This window comes from Rattus norvegicus, chromosome 8, assembly GCF_036323735.1.
Source record: "Rattus norvegicus strain BN/NHsdMcwi chromosome 8, GRCr8, whole genome shotgun sequence".
In the NCBI taxonomy this organism is placed as follows: Eukaryota; Metazoa; Chordata; class Mammalia; order Rodentia; family Muridae; genus Rattus; species Rattus norvegicus.
The window spans coordinates 48611638-48632003 of NC_086026.1; the positions used below are offsets into that span (position 1 = coordinate 48611638).

Below are 20366 nucleotides of genomic sequence, written 5' to 3' on the forward strand. Positions count from 1 at the left end.
AGCTCTTTGATAGGTCTCCAGTCCCAGTGTTCAGACATAAATACATGCAAGTAACACTAAATGGTCTCAACAGGATATGTATGAAGATATATGTATGCCTGAATATGTATGTATGTATGTATGTGCGTATATATTCATATACATACACATATGCATATATTTACATATATATACTTGTGATATGTGTGTGTGTTTCTGTGTAGGTGATGAATTTGAGAGTAACCTGGGAGCAGAAAAGAAGTTGCATGGGAGTGAATTGAGTGGAAATGATAAAAATAGAGTGCTTATATATAAAATTATAAGAATAGTAAATTAAATTAAAAGCTATTTTGGGGCTTGCAAGATTGAATTCTTAAAGTCAGTGAAAATGACCAAATATCATACCCTTCCTGAAACCAATACCTCAACCTTTCCAAAATTCTCTAAGAAATGAACAAAGCTCTTCTTTACAGAAATTTCCTATTCATATATTTTTTAAAATGTGCCAATAAAGTTATCAAATATTTTTATTAATTAAACCTCTTCAGTTTCACTTTCATACATGCAAAAAATATGCTCTAATTATTCTCAACTTCGGTGTTTGGCAATGACCCCTGTTGTCTGCAAAATTACTAACGTTCTTGCATTTTTTGTTTGTTTATTGGATTTTGTTTAGCTATCCACTAAGTGTAGCCAAAAAATTTATATTGCTATACTTTTGAGCTATCCATTGAAGAGTATCAATGAGTTCACACTTCATGAGAATAACTACTACTCTCTCAAATACTTTCAGTAGCCATTAGCTCACACAGAGGTATGTAGAACTTCAACAGCAGCAGCTCCCCTGCCCAGAACTAATTGGCTAAGCCATTCTTGTGTAAGACCAGTGCAAACAACCAGAGTTATTCTGGGTTCCAGAAAACAATAGTAACATGTCCCAGAAATGTTATTTGATATTTAATATTATTTAAATTTAACAGCATGTATAACACCTAGCATACAATCAACTGAATAGTATAATCTAAATTTGAGCCATTAATTGCTTCTGGACCAATTCGTGAAAATAGCAGAATCAGTTGTGGTTAAATAGTGACACACAATGTCAATGTCATTATATTCCTACCCACATCCAGTCATTTAATAGTGACACCTGTGCTCAGGTACCACACATCTGCCTGGTCACATTTTCCTGGGCAAATGTCCTGAACAGCACTCTCTCAAAATTCTTTCTGTCTATAGAATGTTCCATCTCTCATTTCCTTCCTTAGGTTGAGGCTATCAGTTTTGTTATTGACAGGTAGCACATCAGTATACACACAAGATAATTTCTCTATGGGTAATCAGATACCATATTCTGGCTTCTGACCAGGAAAGAACATAGTATACATACATGTGTGAAACAAAAGATCAATAAAAATAAACTTGAAAATTAAATAAGTGATTACAGAAAGTGTACAAACATGTATAAGACTGCTTTATAATGAACTAAAAACACTAAAATCTTAGCAGCATGAAATTTTGAATATCTGTCTAAATGAAATTGCAAACATTTTGAATGTATTTTAATTTTATTATTTGGAAAATTGTTCTTTGTTTTCATTAAACTTCACAGAATTATTATAGAACTTTGAAAATTATCTGTGCAAAGCAAAATTGGTCCTCAATAATCATAAGCACAAACTAAAACTATTGGAGTCTATCTGTTACATTTTCTCACAGTTGTTTAAAATTGAGAATTTGATATGAAGATCACACACAGTTAGAAAAAGCAATTCGCAAATTCATTTGAAATAACAAAAAAAAAACAAAACAAAGAAACAGGATAACAAAAACTATTCTCAACATTACCCGTAACTGGAAATTGTATTACAGAGCAATAGTGATAAAAACTGCATGATGTTGGTGCAGAGACAGGCAGATAGATCAATGGAAGACCCAGAAATGAACCCACACACTTATGATCACTAGATCTTTGACAAAGGAGCTAAAACCATCCAGTGGGGGGGGCAGCACTGTCAATAAATGGTGCTGGTTGAACTGGAGGTCAGCATGTGGAAGAATGCAAATTGATCCATTCTTATCTCCCTGTACAAAACTCAAGTCCAAGTGGATCAAGAATCTTCATATAAAACTAGATACAATGAAACTAATAGAAGAGAAAGTGGGGAGAGAGCATTGAACACATTTCACAAGGGAAAATTTCCTGAACACAAAACTAGGGACTTATGCTCTAAATTCAACAGTCGACAAATGGGCCGTCATAAAATTTCAAAGCTTCTTCAAAAATTTCAAAGGCAAAGGACACTGCCAATAGGACAAAATGGCAACCAACAGTTTAGAAAAACATCTTTCTCAATTCTACATCTTATACAGGACTAATATCCAATATATCCAAAGAACTCAAGAAGATAGACTCCAGAGAAGCAAATAAACCTATTAAAAATGGGGTACTCCTCTTGGGTGAATTTGTTTCTTTCTGTTCTGGAGTTTTCAGGGGTGCTGTCGAGCTGTTAGTGTATGTATGCTTTCTCCAGTTTCTGTTTGCAGACATTCAGAGTTATGAGTTTTCCTCTTAGCTCTGCTTTCATTGCATTTTATAAGTTTGGGATTATTGTGCCTTCAATTTAATTAAATTCTAAAAAGTCTTTAATTTTTTCTTTATTTCTTCAATGACCAAGTTGCTATTGATTAGAGTGTTGTTCAGCTTCCCTGTGTGTGTGGACTTCCTGTTGATTTTATCGTTATTGAAGATGTGCCATAGTCCATGGTCATTTGATAGGATGCATGGGAAGAGGAGTAGATGGTAGAAAATAATCAAACACAGAAGAAACAAATCAACCAAGTAGAAGCAAAAAGAAGTATACAAAGAATCAACAAAACCAGGAGCTGGTTCTCTGCAGAATCAATAAGATACATAAACCCTTACCTAGAGTAACCAGAGGGCAGAGAGACAGTATCCAAATCAATAAATCAGAAATAAAAATGGAAACATAACCACAGAAACTGAGGAAATTCAAAAAATTATCAAATCCTACAAGAAAAGGCTCTACTCAAAAAACTAAAAAATAGGGGTTGGGATTTAGCTCAGTGGTAGAGCGCTTGCCTAGCAAGTGCAAGGCCTTGGGTTTGGTCCTGAGCTCAAAAAAAAAAAAACCTAAAAAATATGGATGAAATGGATAATTTTCTAGACAGATAACAGGAACCAAAGTAAAATCAGGAACAGATAAACCACCTTAATAGTCCTATAACCCCTAAAGGCATAGACGGAGTCATTAAAAGTCTCCCAACCAAAAAAAGCCCAGGACCAAATGGGTTTAGTGCAGAATTCTATCAGATCTTCAAAAACAACCTAATACCAATACTCTTCAAAACATTACACAAAATGGAAATAGAAGGAACTCTGCCCAATTCATTCTATGAAGCCATAATTGCACTTATACCTAAACCACACAAAGACCCAACAGAATTTCAGACCAATTCCCCTCATGAATATCAATTCAAAAATTCTCACAAACCAAATCCAAGAACATATCAAAATGATCATTCATGATGATCAAGTAGACCTACACATAAAACCAGATAAACTGAAACAAATAGAAGGAAAAATGGGGAAGAGCCTCAAACACATAGACACAGAGGAAAAAATTCCTGAACAGAATGCCAATGGCTTATGCTGTAAGATAAAGAATTGACAAATGGGACTTCATAAAATTGCAAAGCTTATGTAAGGCAAAGGGAACTGTCAATAGGACAAAACTGCAACCAACAGATTGGGAAAGGTCTTTACCAATCCTCCTACATCTGGAAGAGGACTAATATCTAATACATACAAGGAGCTCAAGAAGTTTGTCTCCAGAAAAATCAAATAATCCAATTTAAAAAATGGGGTACATAACTAAATAAAGAATTGTCAACTGAGGAATACTGAATGGCTAAACAGCATCTAAAGAAATGTTCAACATCTTTAGTCATCAGAAAAATGCAAATCAAATAACCCTGAGATTCCACCTCATACCAGTCAGGATGGCTAAAGTGAAAACCCCAGGTGCCAGTAAATGAAAAAGGAACACTCCTCGTTTGTTGGTGAGATTGCAAGCTGGTACAACTACTCTGGAAATCTATCCAGTGGTTCTGCAGAAAATTGGACATATTACTATCTGAGGACCCAGCTATACCACTTCTGGGCATACACCGAAAAGATGCTCCAATATACAACAAAGACACGTGCTCCACTATGACATAGCAGTCTTATTTGTAATAGCCAAAAGCTGGAAAGAACCCAAATATCCTTCAACAGAGGGATACAGAAAATGTGGCATATTTACACAATGGAGTACTACACACCTATTAAAAACAATGACTACCTGATTCTTAGGCGAATGTATGTAACTAGAAAATATCATCCTGAGGGAGGTAACCCAATCTCAGAAAAAGGCATATAGTAAGCCCTCACTGCTAAGTGTATATTAGCACAAAATTTCGAATCATCCAGGATACAGTCCACTGACCACATGAAGCTCAAAAAGTATGATCAAATTGCAGATGCTTCATTCCTTCTTAAAAGAGGGAGCAAAAATATTCATAGTAGGCGCTATGGAACCAAAGTTTGGAGCAGAGTCTGAAGGAATGACCATTCAGAGCCTGTCCCATATATGCCCCATATATATACAGCCACCAATACTAGATAAGATTGATGAAACTAAGAAGTTGATGATGACAGGAACCGGCTATAGATGTCTCCTGAGAGACACAGCTAGAGCATGTCAAATACAGAGGCGATTGCTCACAGCCAACCATTGAACTGAGAATGGGATCTCCATTAGAGGAGTTAGAGAAAGGATTGAAAGAGCAGAAGGTCCTTGCAACCCCATAAGAGCAACAGTGCCAACCAACCAGAGCTTCCAGGGACTAAACCACTACCCAAAGACCATCCATGGACTGACCCATGGCTCCAAGTGCATTTGTAGCAGAGGATGGCCTTGTTGAGCACCAATGGAAGAAGTCCTTGGTCCTGCCAAAGTTGGACCCCCAGTGTAAGGGAATGTCAGGGGGTGGGAATGGGGTGTGGATGGGGAGGGGAATGCCCTAATAGAAGAAAGGGAGAGGGATGGGATAGGGGCTATGTCTGGGAACCAGGGAAAGGGAATAACATTTGAAATGTAAATAAAAAAATACATCCAATAAAAAAGAAAAAAGAGTGAGGGAAGAGCATGTTATTAGGAAATGACTTCCTTTATATTCTGAACAATACTTTTTGGACAGACTTGAAGAATAATGATGTCAAAAGAGTCATCATTAACACCTAAATTAAAATATAAATATTTGGCATCCAGTAATCACAGAAACTATTGGATGGAGAAATCACACAAAACACTTTGTTATTTTTCTCAGCAGGAGATTTGGGAAATCAGGTACCACTGAAGGTGAAGGTCACAAAGAGCCACTAAAACTTTTTCTTTTTTTATGATTCTATACAATTCTTTGCTTTTTAAAAATATTTTCTTTATCTGCATTTCAAATGTTATCCCCTTTCCTGGTTTCCCCTCAGGAAATTCCCCTATACCATCACCCTTCTCCCTGCTTCTATGAGGGTGCTCCCCCACCAACCCACCTACTTCCTCCCCCAGCCCTGGCATTTCCCTACACTGGGGCATGGAACCTTCACAGGACCAAGGGCCTCTCCTCCCAACAAGGCTACTCTCTGCTACATATATCGCTGAATCCATGGGTCAATCCATATGCACTCTTTGGTTGGTGGTTTAGTTCCTAGGAGCTCTGGAGTTTCTGTTTGGTTGATATTATTGTTCTTCCTATGGGGTTACAAATTAAAACTTTCAAACAAGCTGGTGACTTCCTAAGACAAGTGATTTGAATTCCTGCTCATTAGTTCTAACAGCAAAATAGGAGTTTCTTTCCTTGTAGTTCTTTGTGTAGGATTCAGGTCTTGTAGGCTGCCCCTATAAAAATTAATGAACTAATACCTACGAGGCACTCTTAGTAATTAATTCATTTAATTACTAAGTAATTAATTAGTAAGTAATTAATAAGTAATTAACTTATTCTTAGTTAATTAGCTATGTTTATATTACTCTAACATAATCTTTAGAAGTTTAGTCTAACTGGGAGTTTCACATTCTCTTTGAAATCTAGCACTCATGCTGGATGTCAGTTGTCTTTTAAAATACACCTGGTTATTAGATTCTGATTGATAAGACAATGCTTTCTGTGTCTTATCATTATAAGCATTAAACTTAGTAGTATACAGTACTAGCTCAGGCTAGCCTGTCTAAAACTGTCAAAAACATGCCTTCTAACAAGTGAGAGCATTTCTTCTTCCATTTACAGGAACGTACCACATACAGGGAGGTGAATCCTCCTTTGCAAGAAACTTGACGATGACTTATATTTGAGAACCATGCCAGGAAAGTCTAGTTCTTTCTTTTTAGTAAACTTTCCTAAAATAGAAACTAAGAAAGTGAAATCCTAGGTTATTTAAACTATCTTGCTGTTTCATGGAAACATGTTGAAGGTTTCTTTTTCTGATGCTTCTTCTCCTCCAGATAATAACTTTCAGAGTGGCACATATCACTAGTTGTAAAACAATTTTATAATTTTATTTTTTCCATGTGAATAGCTGATACAGATAAAAGTTATAGTGAAAAAAATAAACTTCTGAGTCTGAAACTCAGAAAGGTAGGCAAAAAAGTAGGGTACCTCTACATGAGGACAACACATGATTATAGATCGTAGGGAAGTGAGTAGGAGTCAAGCAGTATCAATAAGAATGTTGAACAGATAACCACAGTGGTACAAAGTACACCCATTCCTCTTTATCGTTGCCTTGTATGTTAAGTTAGTGTAATCACCTTGTGTGTAGGACTCTAACAGATTCTGTCCTTTGCTTATAGTGACACTATTTGTAGTTCTACATAATGTTATGAAAATCAGAATTATGCGTTTTTGATTGCTTAACTTACACAAGAAAACAAAGTATTTTAAAATAATGTGTGAATTAACGAAAAAAAAGACATCTACAATTGTTGAGATAACCAAAGGATAGAAAAGAAATTTTAATCCCAACTTAATAGGCTTGCCTAATAGAGAAGAATTAATATATGTAAGTATAACCAACCAGACAAAGGAATTTAAAATATCTTCAGGAGAGGATTAAGTGACTAACTGTGAATGGACACAGTTTTTACCAGAGAGTAACATTTCTCCATGGATATGAATCTGAGAATCCTCTTATACATTGGTACATTTTTCCAAATAAAAATGTACAAATAAGAATCACCTATTTAGGGTTATCAAATTCTGCATATAGAGTATATCTTCCAGCATTAATTGCCAAGAAAATCTATTCTTTGTTTTGAGGAAACATCTTTCGTAGTAACCTTTTGAGGGCAATTTTGACTTCTTTATTTCTCAGGCTATAGATCATGGGATTCAACATCGGCACAACAATGGTATAAAATACAGATGACACCTTCCCTTGGTCCATGGAGCTGATTGAAGATGGCTGTAGATACATGAATGTTGTAGAACCAAAGAAAAGAGCAACAGCCAAGATGTGGGAGCTGCAGGTGCTAAAGGCCTTAACTCTTCCCCCAGAGGATTTAATGTGCAGGATACTGACAATGATGAAGATGTAAGAGCTAATGATGGTCATGACTGGCACAATAATATTAAATGCACTGATGGAGTGTCCTAGTACTTCGTTGATAAAAGCACTAGAACAAGATAGCTCAAGTAATGGGAAAAGATCACAAAAATAGTGGTTTATTTTATCAGTCTTACAGAAAAACACTCTTAGCAGGAAGACTGTGTGAGTTGTAGCACTGAGTAAGCCAACACCATACACCATAGCTACCATCAACAAACAGACTTGAAAGGACATGGATACATTGTAAAGCAAAGGGTTAGAAATAGCCACAAAGCGGTCATATGCCATTGCACCCAACATGTGACATTCTGCAACAACAAAAACACAGAAGAAATAGAACTGAGCTATGCATTCTGGGTATGAGATGAAATTCTTCTCTGTCACAAAGTTCAGCAGCATTTTGGGAATAATGACAGTGGATTGACAATAGTCAATAAAAGACAGACTGCTGAGAAAATAATACATAGGTGTATGCAGCTGAGAACTAAACAGAATCAAGATGATCATACCCAGATTTCCAACAACTGTAATCAAATAGACTGCTAAGAAGATAAGGAATAGAGGCAATTGGAGCTCTGGATTCTCTGTTAAACCAGCGAGAATGAACTCAGCCACTGAGGTCTGATTTACTTCTTCCATGGTGTTCTGGAAAGTATATGTAAAAAAAATATATATATATAGAGAGAGAGAAGACAAATTTTGAGTATCCATTCTTCTATCACTCAATGAAGTTTGAAACATAATTCAAATATTTTCAGATGCCTGCAATCATCTGCCATCCTCTTTGCAATTTGAGAAATCAGAGATTTTGCAGTCCTGGAGAAAGGAGACATGCAAATACAATCATAACTATGTTACATACTTGTGATTTTTATTGGTACCCATTTCTTACCATGTTTCAGTTCATTTCAAACCATTCTAGCAAACGGGACCTCATTAAATCGCAAAGTTTCTGTAAGACAAAGAACATCAATACAACCAAAAGATTGGGAAAAGATCTTAGTAGACTTTCTTTTTTTGTTTTGTTTTGTTTTTTTGTTTATTTGTTTGTTTGTTTTTTTTGTTTTTATTCTTGTTTTTGGAGCTGGGGACCAAACTCAGGGCCTTGTGCTTGTTAGGTAAGCGCTCTACCACTGAGCTAAATCCCCAACCCCAGATTGGGAAAAGATCTTTCCCAATCCTCCATTTGATGGAGGGCTAATATCCAATACATACAAAAAACTCAAGAAGTTAGACTCAAGAGAATCAAGTAATGCTAGTCAATTGGGGGACAGAACTAAACAAAGCATTCTCAACTGAGAAATATGGAGTGGCTGAGAAGCACCTACAGAAATGTTCAAGATACTTAGTCATCGGGAAATGTAAATCAAAACAACCCTGAGATTCAATTTCACACTCATCAGAATAGCTAAGATCAAACACTAAGATGACAGCAGATGCTAGCAACAATGTGGACTAAGAGGAACACTCCTCCGTTGTTGGTGGGATTGCAAGCTGGTACAACCTCTCTGGAAGTCAGTCAGGCAGTTTCTCAGAAAATTGGACATAGTAATACCTGAGGATCCAACTATACCACTTCTGGACATAGATCCAAAAGGTGCTCCAACATATAACAAGGACACATGCTCCACTATGTTCATATCAGTCTCATTTATTATAGCCAGAAGCTGGAAAGAACCCAGGTGTCATTAAAGGGAGGAATGGACACAGAAAATGTGGTACATTTACATAATGGAGTACTATTTTTATTAAAAGTATTGCTTTATTAAAAGCAATGACTTCAGGAAACACTCAGGCAAATGGATGGAAGTAGAAAATATCATCCTGAGTGAGGTAAACCAATGACAAAAGAACGCACATGGCATGCACTCACTGATCAGTGGATATTATCCCAAAAGCTCAAAATACCCAAGTTACAATTCACAGACCACATGTAGTTCAAGAATAAGGAAGACCATGGTATGGGTGTTTCAGTTCTTCTTAAAAGGAGAAACAAAAAACTCACAGGAGGTAGAGGGGGTAAGAGACTTGGTGCAAGAAGAAAGGAGAGGGAGGTTGAAAGCAGAAATGGGAGGAGACTACGATGACATATATAGGGTCAGGAATTTGAAAAGAGGTGTGTAGCAATGAGGAATGGGGAACTGGGGGTAACCCCCAGCAAGGCCAAGACAATATCCAGAGGTTAGGCAAGGTCCTCATTTGAGGGATCGTGCAACCCACTCATCTCCAAATTTTCAACCCAGTATTGTTCCTGTCTAAAGGAAATATGAAGACAAAGTTTGAATCAGAAACTGAAGGAAAGGCTATCCAGAGACTGTCCCACCTGGGAATCCATCATATATATAGATACCAAACCCAGACACTATTGCAGATACCAAAAAGTGCTTGCTGACAGGAGCCTGTTATAGCTGTCTCCTGAGAGTCTCTGCCAGAGCCTGAGAAATGCAAAGGTAGATGCTCACAGCCAACCATTGGGCTGAATGTGGGGGACCCCAATGGAGAAGTTAGAAAAAGGACTGATGGAGCTCAAGGAGTTTGCAACCCCATGGGAAGAACAACAGTATCAACCAGCCAGACGTCCCAGAACTCCCAGAGACTAAACCAACCAGAGTACACATGCCGAGACCTATGGCTCCAGTCACATATGTAGCATTGGATGGCATCATTTGGCATCAATGGGAGAAGAGACCCTTGGTCCCAGTGTAGGGGAATGACAGGGTGATGAGGTGGGAGTGGGAGGGGAAGCACCCTCATAGAAGCAAGGGAAGGGGAGATGGGATAGGGTGCTTCCAGATGGGAAAGTGGAAAAGAGGATAACATTTGAAATGTAAATATATAAAATATCCAATAAAAAGTTAAAAAGAAGCTGTATTCTCTGTTTCTCAATTATGGTACATGAACACTTGTGAACCAATTTCATGCCATTAACTATCTCTGCATCCCACTTCTAGCAATCTTTATACTGTTCAGCTCTCCTTGAGTCATCTGAATGTTTGTATGCCTTTGTTCTTGGTGGAGCACTCCTCAAAATTTCTTTGCATTATTTCTCTTAGGCTCCCTTTGTCAGTCACCCCTTAAATATTAATGAATCCTGAGTCAGGCACGGCCTTGGTTGGGTCAGAATGACATGGTTCCTGCCCCTAATACAGGGCTAACAAGACATGGCCCTCCATGAGTGTCAGTGGTTGCTATAGGTATTATGTTTGTTTGTATAATAATGTACATATTTTCAAGTTCCTCCTTAAAGGAATGTCATTCTGGTTAGTGTTAATGATTAGAGACAGCACAAATATGAGGGGTGAAGATGTGGCTAAAGTCTTGGTAAAATGTTAAATGCTGAGAATTTCAGGACATCTCTTAAAGATGTAGAGAAGTACTCTAAAAACGTGAGTTCAAAAATACATAATTTTCTCAACTACATAAAATATAAGAATACAATATAAACCATATGAAGGACTTCACAAATCTAAAAGAAGAAAAGCAGTTGAACTCTAATCCAACTTGTCTGAGTGATACTAAGAAAAAGATGAAGAGATTTAGGAAGTGGTGATCACAAGAGATCCTACACAGATAAGTTTTTGTTTATGCTTAAAAAGGCAGACAGATTCTAAGGTCAAGGTCATCCTGTAACTGAGAGAATTTAGGTACAAGCCCAGGCATTGTAGAAGTGGTAATATCAGTGTAGGTTGCCACCCAGATAGTTTTTAGTCTGTGGTTAACAAAGGCAGGCAGATCTGTGAGTTCTTTTGCAATGATAAAGATGGAGAAAAAATATGAAGAGTGAAATTTTAAAAAAGAGTATCTGCATATTTTGTGTGCGTATATATATATATATACATATCTATATAATTTTCTTGAAAAAAGGTAGTATGGTTGTAGGAAAGTTAAAAGTAATAGAAAGGATATATTTTTTAAAGGTTAATATAATATTCTTGATTTTCTACAATATTATTTCCTTAACTTAATTTGTTTCTAATATACTTATACTAAATGGACATTTAAAACATATAATTAAATTTCAATTTTTATATTTTTCTATTGACCAAAACCTTTGATTTTTAGATAATCAATCATTGCTTTAACCATAATTTGTTTTAATAGAGTGATGTACACACGGAATATTCTCATTAATTTAAAGAATAATTGTACATTTGTTTTAATAAAAATATTTAAATGTTTATTAAAAACAAAAGGAAAAAATGTGTGTGCCTCCTATCTCCTAAGAATCAATAGGTTGGAGTAATGAGTTGTTGATTCATGGGAAGATCAAGGACTGGAAGTCATTGATTTATGGGAAGTAAGTGACTGGATTATTATGTAAATAAAAACAACTGGGTTGTTGATTTGCAAGGGATGAGCTATCCAGAAAGGGTTTTTAGAATAGCAAGAAAGAACTGGAGAATTTTGTCTGTAGCTGGAAACAGAGGGGCGGGGGGTGGGGGGAATACAAAGAGAAAGAGGAAAAGAGAGAGAGAGAGAGAGAGAGAGAGAGAGAGAGAGAGAGAGAGAGAGAGAGAGAGAGCGAGCGCTGTCTGGAGAGCTCCAAAAATAGCAAAACAGAGAAAGCAATCTGGAAAACTGCCTCTAGCTAAACATAGGTCATCAGCTTGTACCCATGGTTTGACTCCAAGTCATTCATTTCCCTGTTCTCAGGCACTCCTTCCACAGTACCCTTTTCCAAGTCAAGGCTGGTCATTAGGAAATGAATCATAAGCAAAATAACAAAAATATTTACTGACAAGGAATTGTTTTTTTCTTACCAAAAAATTCAGATTTAAAATCCACATTTATTTAACATATACTTTTATTTCTTTCGACCTTGAAAATGTTCAGCACCAGTAGAAATATAACCAAAATATTGATCACCTCCCAAAATTTGCTTATAGGGATTTGTGTCTCTTATCTGATTTTTTGGTACAAATAGTTAATGTAATATATACCACCAAATAGTTTGAGTTACATAATCCTATATTTTAAACTTAAGCATGATATTTCCTGGAATATTTTCATGAAGATATAAAGATGAAGAACTGATTCACTGGAAATACTGGAAAGTATAAATTCATTGAATATGTGTATTATATATTTTCTCTGAATGTCTCACAACCAATACTGTATTTTGCAGCTCATTGAGTTTTTATTTCTACAGATAATTCATATAAGTGGATCTGTACAGTCTTTTTCCTTTTATGTCTTATTTATCGCAGTAAAGTGTCCTTTAGGTTTTTCAATCAGTGCAGTCTCCATTTTAGGGGGAAAAATCAGTGAAGATTCTGAACAATCTAATATACATTTATAATTTTGTTCATATACTATTTACTATTAACTAATCTAAAATATGAAAGAGATAGCTAAAGTAGCCAGTTTTTAATAAAGCATCTGTTATAATATAGTTACAAATTATAGGTGAAAATAGAGAACAGCATCTCATAGTTATATGAATTCAAAAGTTATCTAATTTTCACATGTAAATTATTAATGTGTTACTTTTTAGTTCTGTATCATAAAATTTTGTCTTCAGAGTAGCATTATATCAATAATTTGCATAATACTAAGAAAGAAATTGGTATGACATTTATAAGAAATAGTATTTTAATTTCTAATAATGATTCATAATGGGCCAATATTAAAATAAATTTAAAGTTCAAGCATGTAGAAACATAAGGAATACATATAATCTGCTCTTCAGAATTCTACAGTCTAGAAGGTCATAGGTAGGCAAAGAAGTTCAGTATTTACAAATTTCCTGAAGACCACAGCCATTCTGATGTTCTTCCTGACTGAGGGGATGGTATAAACAAAGGTGTTTTAGAGGATCATAAGAAATAAAATGTCATTTATTTTTGGTCCAAGTATATAATCACCTGACTACCTCAGGAAAGTACATTAAGTATCCCAATTATAAGTTGTAATTTTCTTTAAATTTTACTCATCTCCTTATCTTCTTAAACATAACCTTTGTTGTTCGTAAGAGTAAGATTTGTGTTTTATTCAATAATTTTTAAAATGAATTATAATTTTTGTAAAATCTAAAAAGCAATACAGTAAAAAGCAGTCTTACAAATAAGTACCATTTAAAAACTCAAGCACCATATTGTTTTGAACAATTTTATATTTTAAAATATTTGAGTATATTGCTCTCCTCCCCCAAATCTTTTGAGATTCTCTCTTCCTCCTTACCCATCCAACTTAAGTTCTTTCTGAATAGACAAAGAATAACAACAACAACAACAACAACAACAACAAAATCAATACAACTACAAAGTCTTCCCAAACCCAAGAAAAGATAAGAAAAGCGTACCTTTCAATAAAACTATAATACTATAACCAAATAAAAGCAAAGCCACAAAAATTGGTAAAGTTAATATATGTTGGTCAATTACTCCTGATCATGAGGCCTGTCCTGGAATAATGTATATACTCCGCATCACTCTATTTGAGAAAACTTATTTTCCTGCTCCTATCCAAAAAAAAAAAAAAGACATTTCAGTTAAACTTTATTATACTGTATACTGACTAGGTTTCATTCATTCAGTTTTGAAATACAACAAAATAAAACAGAGAAGATAAAACTACAACATTGATGTTGGACAAGACAAAACAGCATAGACAAAAAAAAACTAAGAGAAGTAGCCAGAATCAGGACCACACTTAGGAATCTTATAAAAACACTAAACTAAAAGTCATAATATATACAAAGAGGAGCTGGTATATTTTGTGTTCATTTTGTATTTCCTATATGTAGAGTCAGCAATTTCTTAATTATATATTATTTGTTCCACATTAAGTAACATTTTAGTAATTAACAACGTGCCTTAAATATATGGATTAAAAATTATTCAACAACCTAAGTTAACAAACAAAATGACTGAAAAACGTTCATGCTCCCTGAATTTAAATTAGTATTTACAGAAGCGTTTCTTGTGATTTTTATATAGTAAGAACTGGGAGCATGCTTAGAGTAGCTGTGGAAATCAAATAGTCAGTCTAGTTCCTTTCTGAAATCAATTGGCGTGACAACAAAGCAATAGGGGAAATGGCAATACTACACACACAGAAGAAGAGAGACAGGCAATTTTCTGACATATTGCTGTAAGAAACATATGGCCAATTCAAGTTATGGGAGCAAGCATTTAGTTGGCTGCTTGAGTGCAGTTACAGAGGCTTAGTCCATTTCCATTGTGATAGGGAATGTGGCAGCAGGCAGGCAGATTAACAACCAAGCTAGCATGTCATGGGGGCAGTAGCTAAGACCTATGTCCATCCCCACTGACACATCTCCACCAACAAGGCCACACCTCTTCCCAAAAAGTCACAACTTCCAATCCTTACTAAATAGTGTGCCAACTGGTATCCAAGTATTCTCATATATGAGTCTATGGGGGCCACTCTCATTCAAATAATGACAGCTATCCAAACCCAACTGGTTATTCCTAAACAAATATACATATGAGCAACACTGAATGAACATATGATGTTGTTGTGGGTGTATAAATATACATGATACATACATATATTAAGTATATACGTAAACACACAAATATAATATATATGTAACATATATTATGCTTGTCTTTTCATGTAACAATAATTTAAGAAAAGAAGTCAATAATTTGAGAGAAATTGAGAGAGAGATTTAGGGAAGTTATAGAGAAGGAGAGATGAAATGTTTATAATGGTGTAAATACAGAGTATTCATGTATGAAATTCCTCAAAACAATTTTAAGTTGAGACAAGTATTAACTGTATTAACAAGGGAAGGTAGAAAGAAGTAGGAGAGTCTAAGATTTTATGATCTAAGCACTTGTATCTGAACATACCTCTCCTTCACAGACAGCTCAATGTTGGTTGCTTCACCTTTAATCTAGAAGAGAAAATGACCTTGAACATGTGAGGGGCAGATTACACTGAATTATCTGTTGTGCCACTATTCCTTAAAGTTGGTTCTCAAAACCATTTGCTATTCTTTACAGTTGGTTAATATAAACGTGTTATATGCTGGGCACAGAATAAAGAGATTGGTTATAAAAAAAAAAAAGAATAGTGGGAGTTATTTCTCAATAGACTCTTATCCCTCAAGGGATTATCTCTGGAGAAAACAACAATCAGAATTAGTATATATTCCCCAGTGGTTCTCAAGTGTGTAAGGTACTCTGGTCGCAGGATTCATAGTTCTTTTTAAACTGAAAATATCATAAATGTACATTAGAAGCACTATAATATTCCTGAAGCCTAAAGGATATACACAAAAGGAATTTTCTAAAAATATTTTCTTCAAAAAATTTAAAAATCAGTGTAAAACACCTTAAAGATTTGAACTTTGTAACTCTCATTGACATGTATCAAATGAACTTAGATAGTATGAGATTGCAAAATGATTTTACTAGGTAAACTCCACCCAAGAATTGAATAAAAGCAGCTTTCTCCCTGCTGAAGTTATAATTACTTAGATAATTTAAACAAAACATAAAGAGTGGCAAGTAAGACTAATAAGGAAAAACTAGGAAGAAAGGTGGATGCCAGTTAAGGCAGATGCCATCAATAGTTACAGAGTCTTACTAAGGAAATGGATTCCATCCCAAGAGGAGTAAGATGTGATCTCTCCATCCTGCTTTCAAGAACAACAGTAAGAAGTTAATTAGGAATGACAAGAAAAAGACATTCAGGAAACTATCTATTTGATAAAAAGAATGTAGACTTGCCAGGAAATAAAGAGGAGCCAAAGAGGGACACAAAAGAAAAAAAGTTTTCTTTCTTGTGATCCTCTGAAGTACCTTACAAGTACCTTGATTATACCATTCCCTCAGTCAGGAAGAGCATCATTGTAGCTGTGGTCTTCAGGATATTAATGAATACCAACACTGTTTGTCTACTATGCCTTCTATACTATAGAATTCTGAAGAGGAGATTATATATATTCCTTATTTTTCTTTCCTGAAGACCAATAGAAGCCATATGTTTAACACATTAAATTCACTTTAATATTGATCCATCTTGACAGCCTAACAATATCTTTGTAAATCATTATCAGAATTTAAAAACAGTATTTCTAATAAATGTCATACCAATTTCTTATTTGGTATTGCCCAAATTATTGAGACAATATTATTCTGAAGACAAAATTACAATACAGAACTAAAAATAACATTAAAAACTTACATATGAAAATTCGATAATTTTTTAATTCATATGACTATAAGATGCTATTCTCTGTTTTCATCCATAATCTGCAAATATATCATGTAACAAATGAACTATTAAAAACTGGTTACTTTACCTATCTCAATCATACGTTATATTAGTTAATAGTAAATAGCACATGGTACAAAAATTATGATGTATATGTATTTCTCTAAATATTCACTGATTTTTTTCCTGTTGAATATAGAAAAGATTATTTTATAAACAATATCTTAGTCCTCTGGCTCTTACAATCTTTGTTTCTCTTCTTTCTCAATTTTCTCTGAGCCATGAGTGTTGTGGATGTTCAGGTATGGCAGGACACCTCACATCAGTGTAATTCTGAGTAAAGTGTCATGACAATCCTGTGCAATATGAAAGAGATTTATCATACACCATAAAGCATTCAATGCTAGGTACATGTTCACAAAAATAAAAGGTATATTGGAATGCATACAACACACACACACACACACACACACACACACACACACACACACCCCTTGTAAAGAATGATAAAAGCACAAATACTTGAAATAGTTACAAAAAATTCAAACAAATAAACAAACAAACTACTAGCTGTCCATACAAAACTCTATTTCAGATATCCCTGGAATGGAATTTATGCTACAGTGAGTAAGGAAAGCCAGACTCATGCTATTGCCTAAAAGGACATTGTGCATGCCAAAGAAAATCAATTACACAGAGGTGGACAAACACTGTAGGTTTCATTAATGAGTCATACCCAGAAGTTGTTAAGGAAATTAAAATTCTAGTGTACTGCTGGTAAGGGGTTGAGAGCTTCTCTTGAGATGGTGACGAATATTTTCTAGAACTAGAATAACAGATGACAGGTGAATATTGTAGGTACACTAAAAATTAATAAATTTGAGAAAATAGAACATTTAATATATCAGTTACAACTGCATATGTGTGTGTGTTTTAAAATTGAAACTACAAAAAGGAAGACAAAAGATATATCACAATTTATTACACTTACACTCTTCAATGGCCTTTCTCAGACTTTATGCCTACTGTGTGACTCTGTATATGGACAAAATATTATGGTATTTCTAAGTAATTTCTCAAAATATAATGGTTTTCTGCAAGAAACAAGCAAAAACTATGCTACTTTGAGTGAACCTTTCCTTTTATTACATCAACTTTCTCTTCATAATACATAACAGGAAAACATAATCTTTACAAATAAAATATCTTTATTTATAGGTAAAAAGTAGACACTTTAAAGGACTTTTTCAGTGAGTATGATTCCTTTATTCAAGTTAAAGTTTTAAAAAAATGAAAACTTTTAGCAATCATAATGTACATACAGCATTTTTGTACCATTCAATATTTAATTATCTAACAAAATAAAAGAATAGAATAGCTAGTGTAATCTAATTTTAATAAATAATTTATTGCATTGCATAGTTGAATGTTATAAGTAACTACTAGATCTCTATATCACATTTACAAGAACTCAGAGACAATCTCAGTACATATTTTAGTTTTTCCATTAATTAATTTATTTATTCACTTTAAATCCCACTTGCTGTCTCCCTCACTAGTCTACCCCTTACAGAGTCCTTCTCCCCAATTACTGCCCCTTCTCCTCTGAGAGGGTAGAGATCGCCATGGGTATCCTGACACCTTTGTGTATCACAGCTCTCCACACCCAAATCCCTCCCCGAGAGAGCTGGTTTCCCAGGAGTGCTGATACATCTAAGATCACAGATTCACAGTCACAGACAAGCTCCAGTCAGAGTCATCAAGATCAACTATCACCAGAGATAACCAAATGGCAAGAGGCAAGCACAAGAACATACTCAACAGAATCAAGGCTACTTGGCATCATCAGAACCCAGTTCTCCCACCACAGCATGTCCTGGATACCACAACACACTGGAAAAGCAGGAATCAGATTTAAAAATCACATCTCATGGTAATGAGAGAGAACTTTAAGAGGGACATAAATAACTGTTGTAATAAATATTAAAAAAAAAAAACCTCAGAGGCTCGCTTGCTAGCATCGTTGAGCCATACGGCGTTAGCAGTGTATTTTCATCACAGTCACCAAACCTTCTCACCTCAAAGCTCCAAATCCATATCTCAGACTGCCATCAGCTACTATCTGAGCCCAGCAGCAAACTCTCCAAACATCTAATTCCCAAGGCAGGTTGCTGCCATGCCAGTTTCATACAAAGACCTCCTAACTCGCAGTTCTTTTGCTGTGGACTGTACTTATATTTCCTGCAACCCAGTAAAATCAAGACGCTAGAGGTCCCAGGAGCTCCCCATCATGAACTCTGGCACACTCCCTGCAACCACCTACTGTGGTCACTGTTACCACCCATACCAACCCAACAAAATCAAAACCTGAGAAGCTTTTAACTTAATAACCAGATTTATCTAAATAATTAATCTCAGTAAATTTACATTGCACAAAATATCCACACAATAAACTCAGAGCCAACTGATAATGATATCAATCAACTACCTAGATAAGATAAATTGATCTATAAAACCCCATCCCTTCAGAAATATTCATTACTCCCTGTGGCCATTTAAGGCTACATGGATTGAGATCATCCTTCTCTGCCTCCATCTTGGTTCTCCTTCCTTTTCCTTCACTCTTCTTTTACCAAAACTCTGTGCCCACCCTGCTTTTTCACTGTCCAATCATAGGCCTTGCCTTAACTTGTACCAGCCCTCACCTGTATATAGACATTAACTTACACTTCACCCTTTCTGTCCAAATTTAAAAAAAAAGAACTATTTTTCCTCAAATGTAAGCTGTGCACAACTATTTTGTAATTTATATAGTATTAAATATACCTACCTCCAAGTCCATCACTTTTTTCAATAAAATATAATATCTTGCTATCTATCCTAACTTAAGAAAGACTTAAAAATCTATATAGTATGTCTTGGCTAGCTTGTATACTATCTGATAACTATCTACTTAAATATGTTTTCTCAATGTTAAATAGCCTGGGTGGGCTATGAGACTATAACTAGTCTTAAAGCCCATCAGAAATCTGAGAATGACCAATATAGGAAGGCTAACATGGCTTCCCAAATGGAGGTAAGTTGAAGAAAAAACTGTCTACAGGTACAGTCCCCCATCAGTAACAAATAAGAGTATCAGTCTTCAACCTTCTGGCCCAGTATCGTCTGACAGACGCTTGTAATACAGAAATTTGAAGAATTTTGTCTGACTTGGGAGAGGTTATCAGTTGACTATTCTGTAATTTCTGCCCAGTGGCTAACTAGCCACAATGTGTTACCTCACCTGGAGGAAGAGACCCTAAATTTCTTCTTTGAATCCACAAAAGAGGACCTGAAAGGAGCAGATATGTTTCAACTACAGAAGAATAAAGAGCATTAAATGTCACATTTTGTGGATTTCTGACGTTTTTGAAAACCATATAACTATGTAAATAATCTTGACTATTGTGTCTGATAACTACTCTTAATAAATTATCCTGAAAACACAATAACAGAAAACTCAGAGCCATGAATTTGCTATGTGGACTTTCATTTC

At 35.2% G+C, this 20366-nt stretch overlaps 1 protein-coding gene across 1 annotated transcript; it reads right to left on the minus strand.

The window, feature by feature from the left end:
• Nucleotides 1-7336: 7336 nt before the first annotated feature.
• Nucleotides 7337-8281, minus strand: Or8g35 (olfactory receptor family 8 subfamily G member 35). The gene has a single exon (NM_001000462.1). The coding sequence runs from the start codon at nt 8279-8281 to the stop codon at nt 7337-7339; it is 945 nt and encodes a 314-aa protein (NP_001000462.1).
• Between the last annotated feature and the right edge of the window lie 12085 nt (nt 8282-20366).

Bases quoted from the DNA above. Each gene is read 5' to 3' on its own strand.
- Or8g35 (NM_001000462.1), bottom strand. From the start codon at position 8,281: ATGGAAGAAGTAAATCAGACCTCAGTGGCTGAGTTCATTCTCGCTGGT.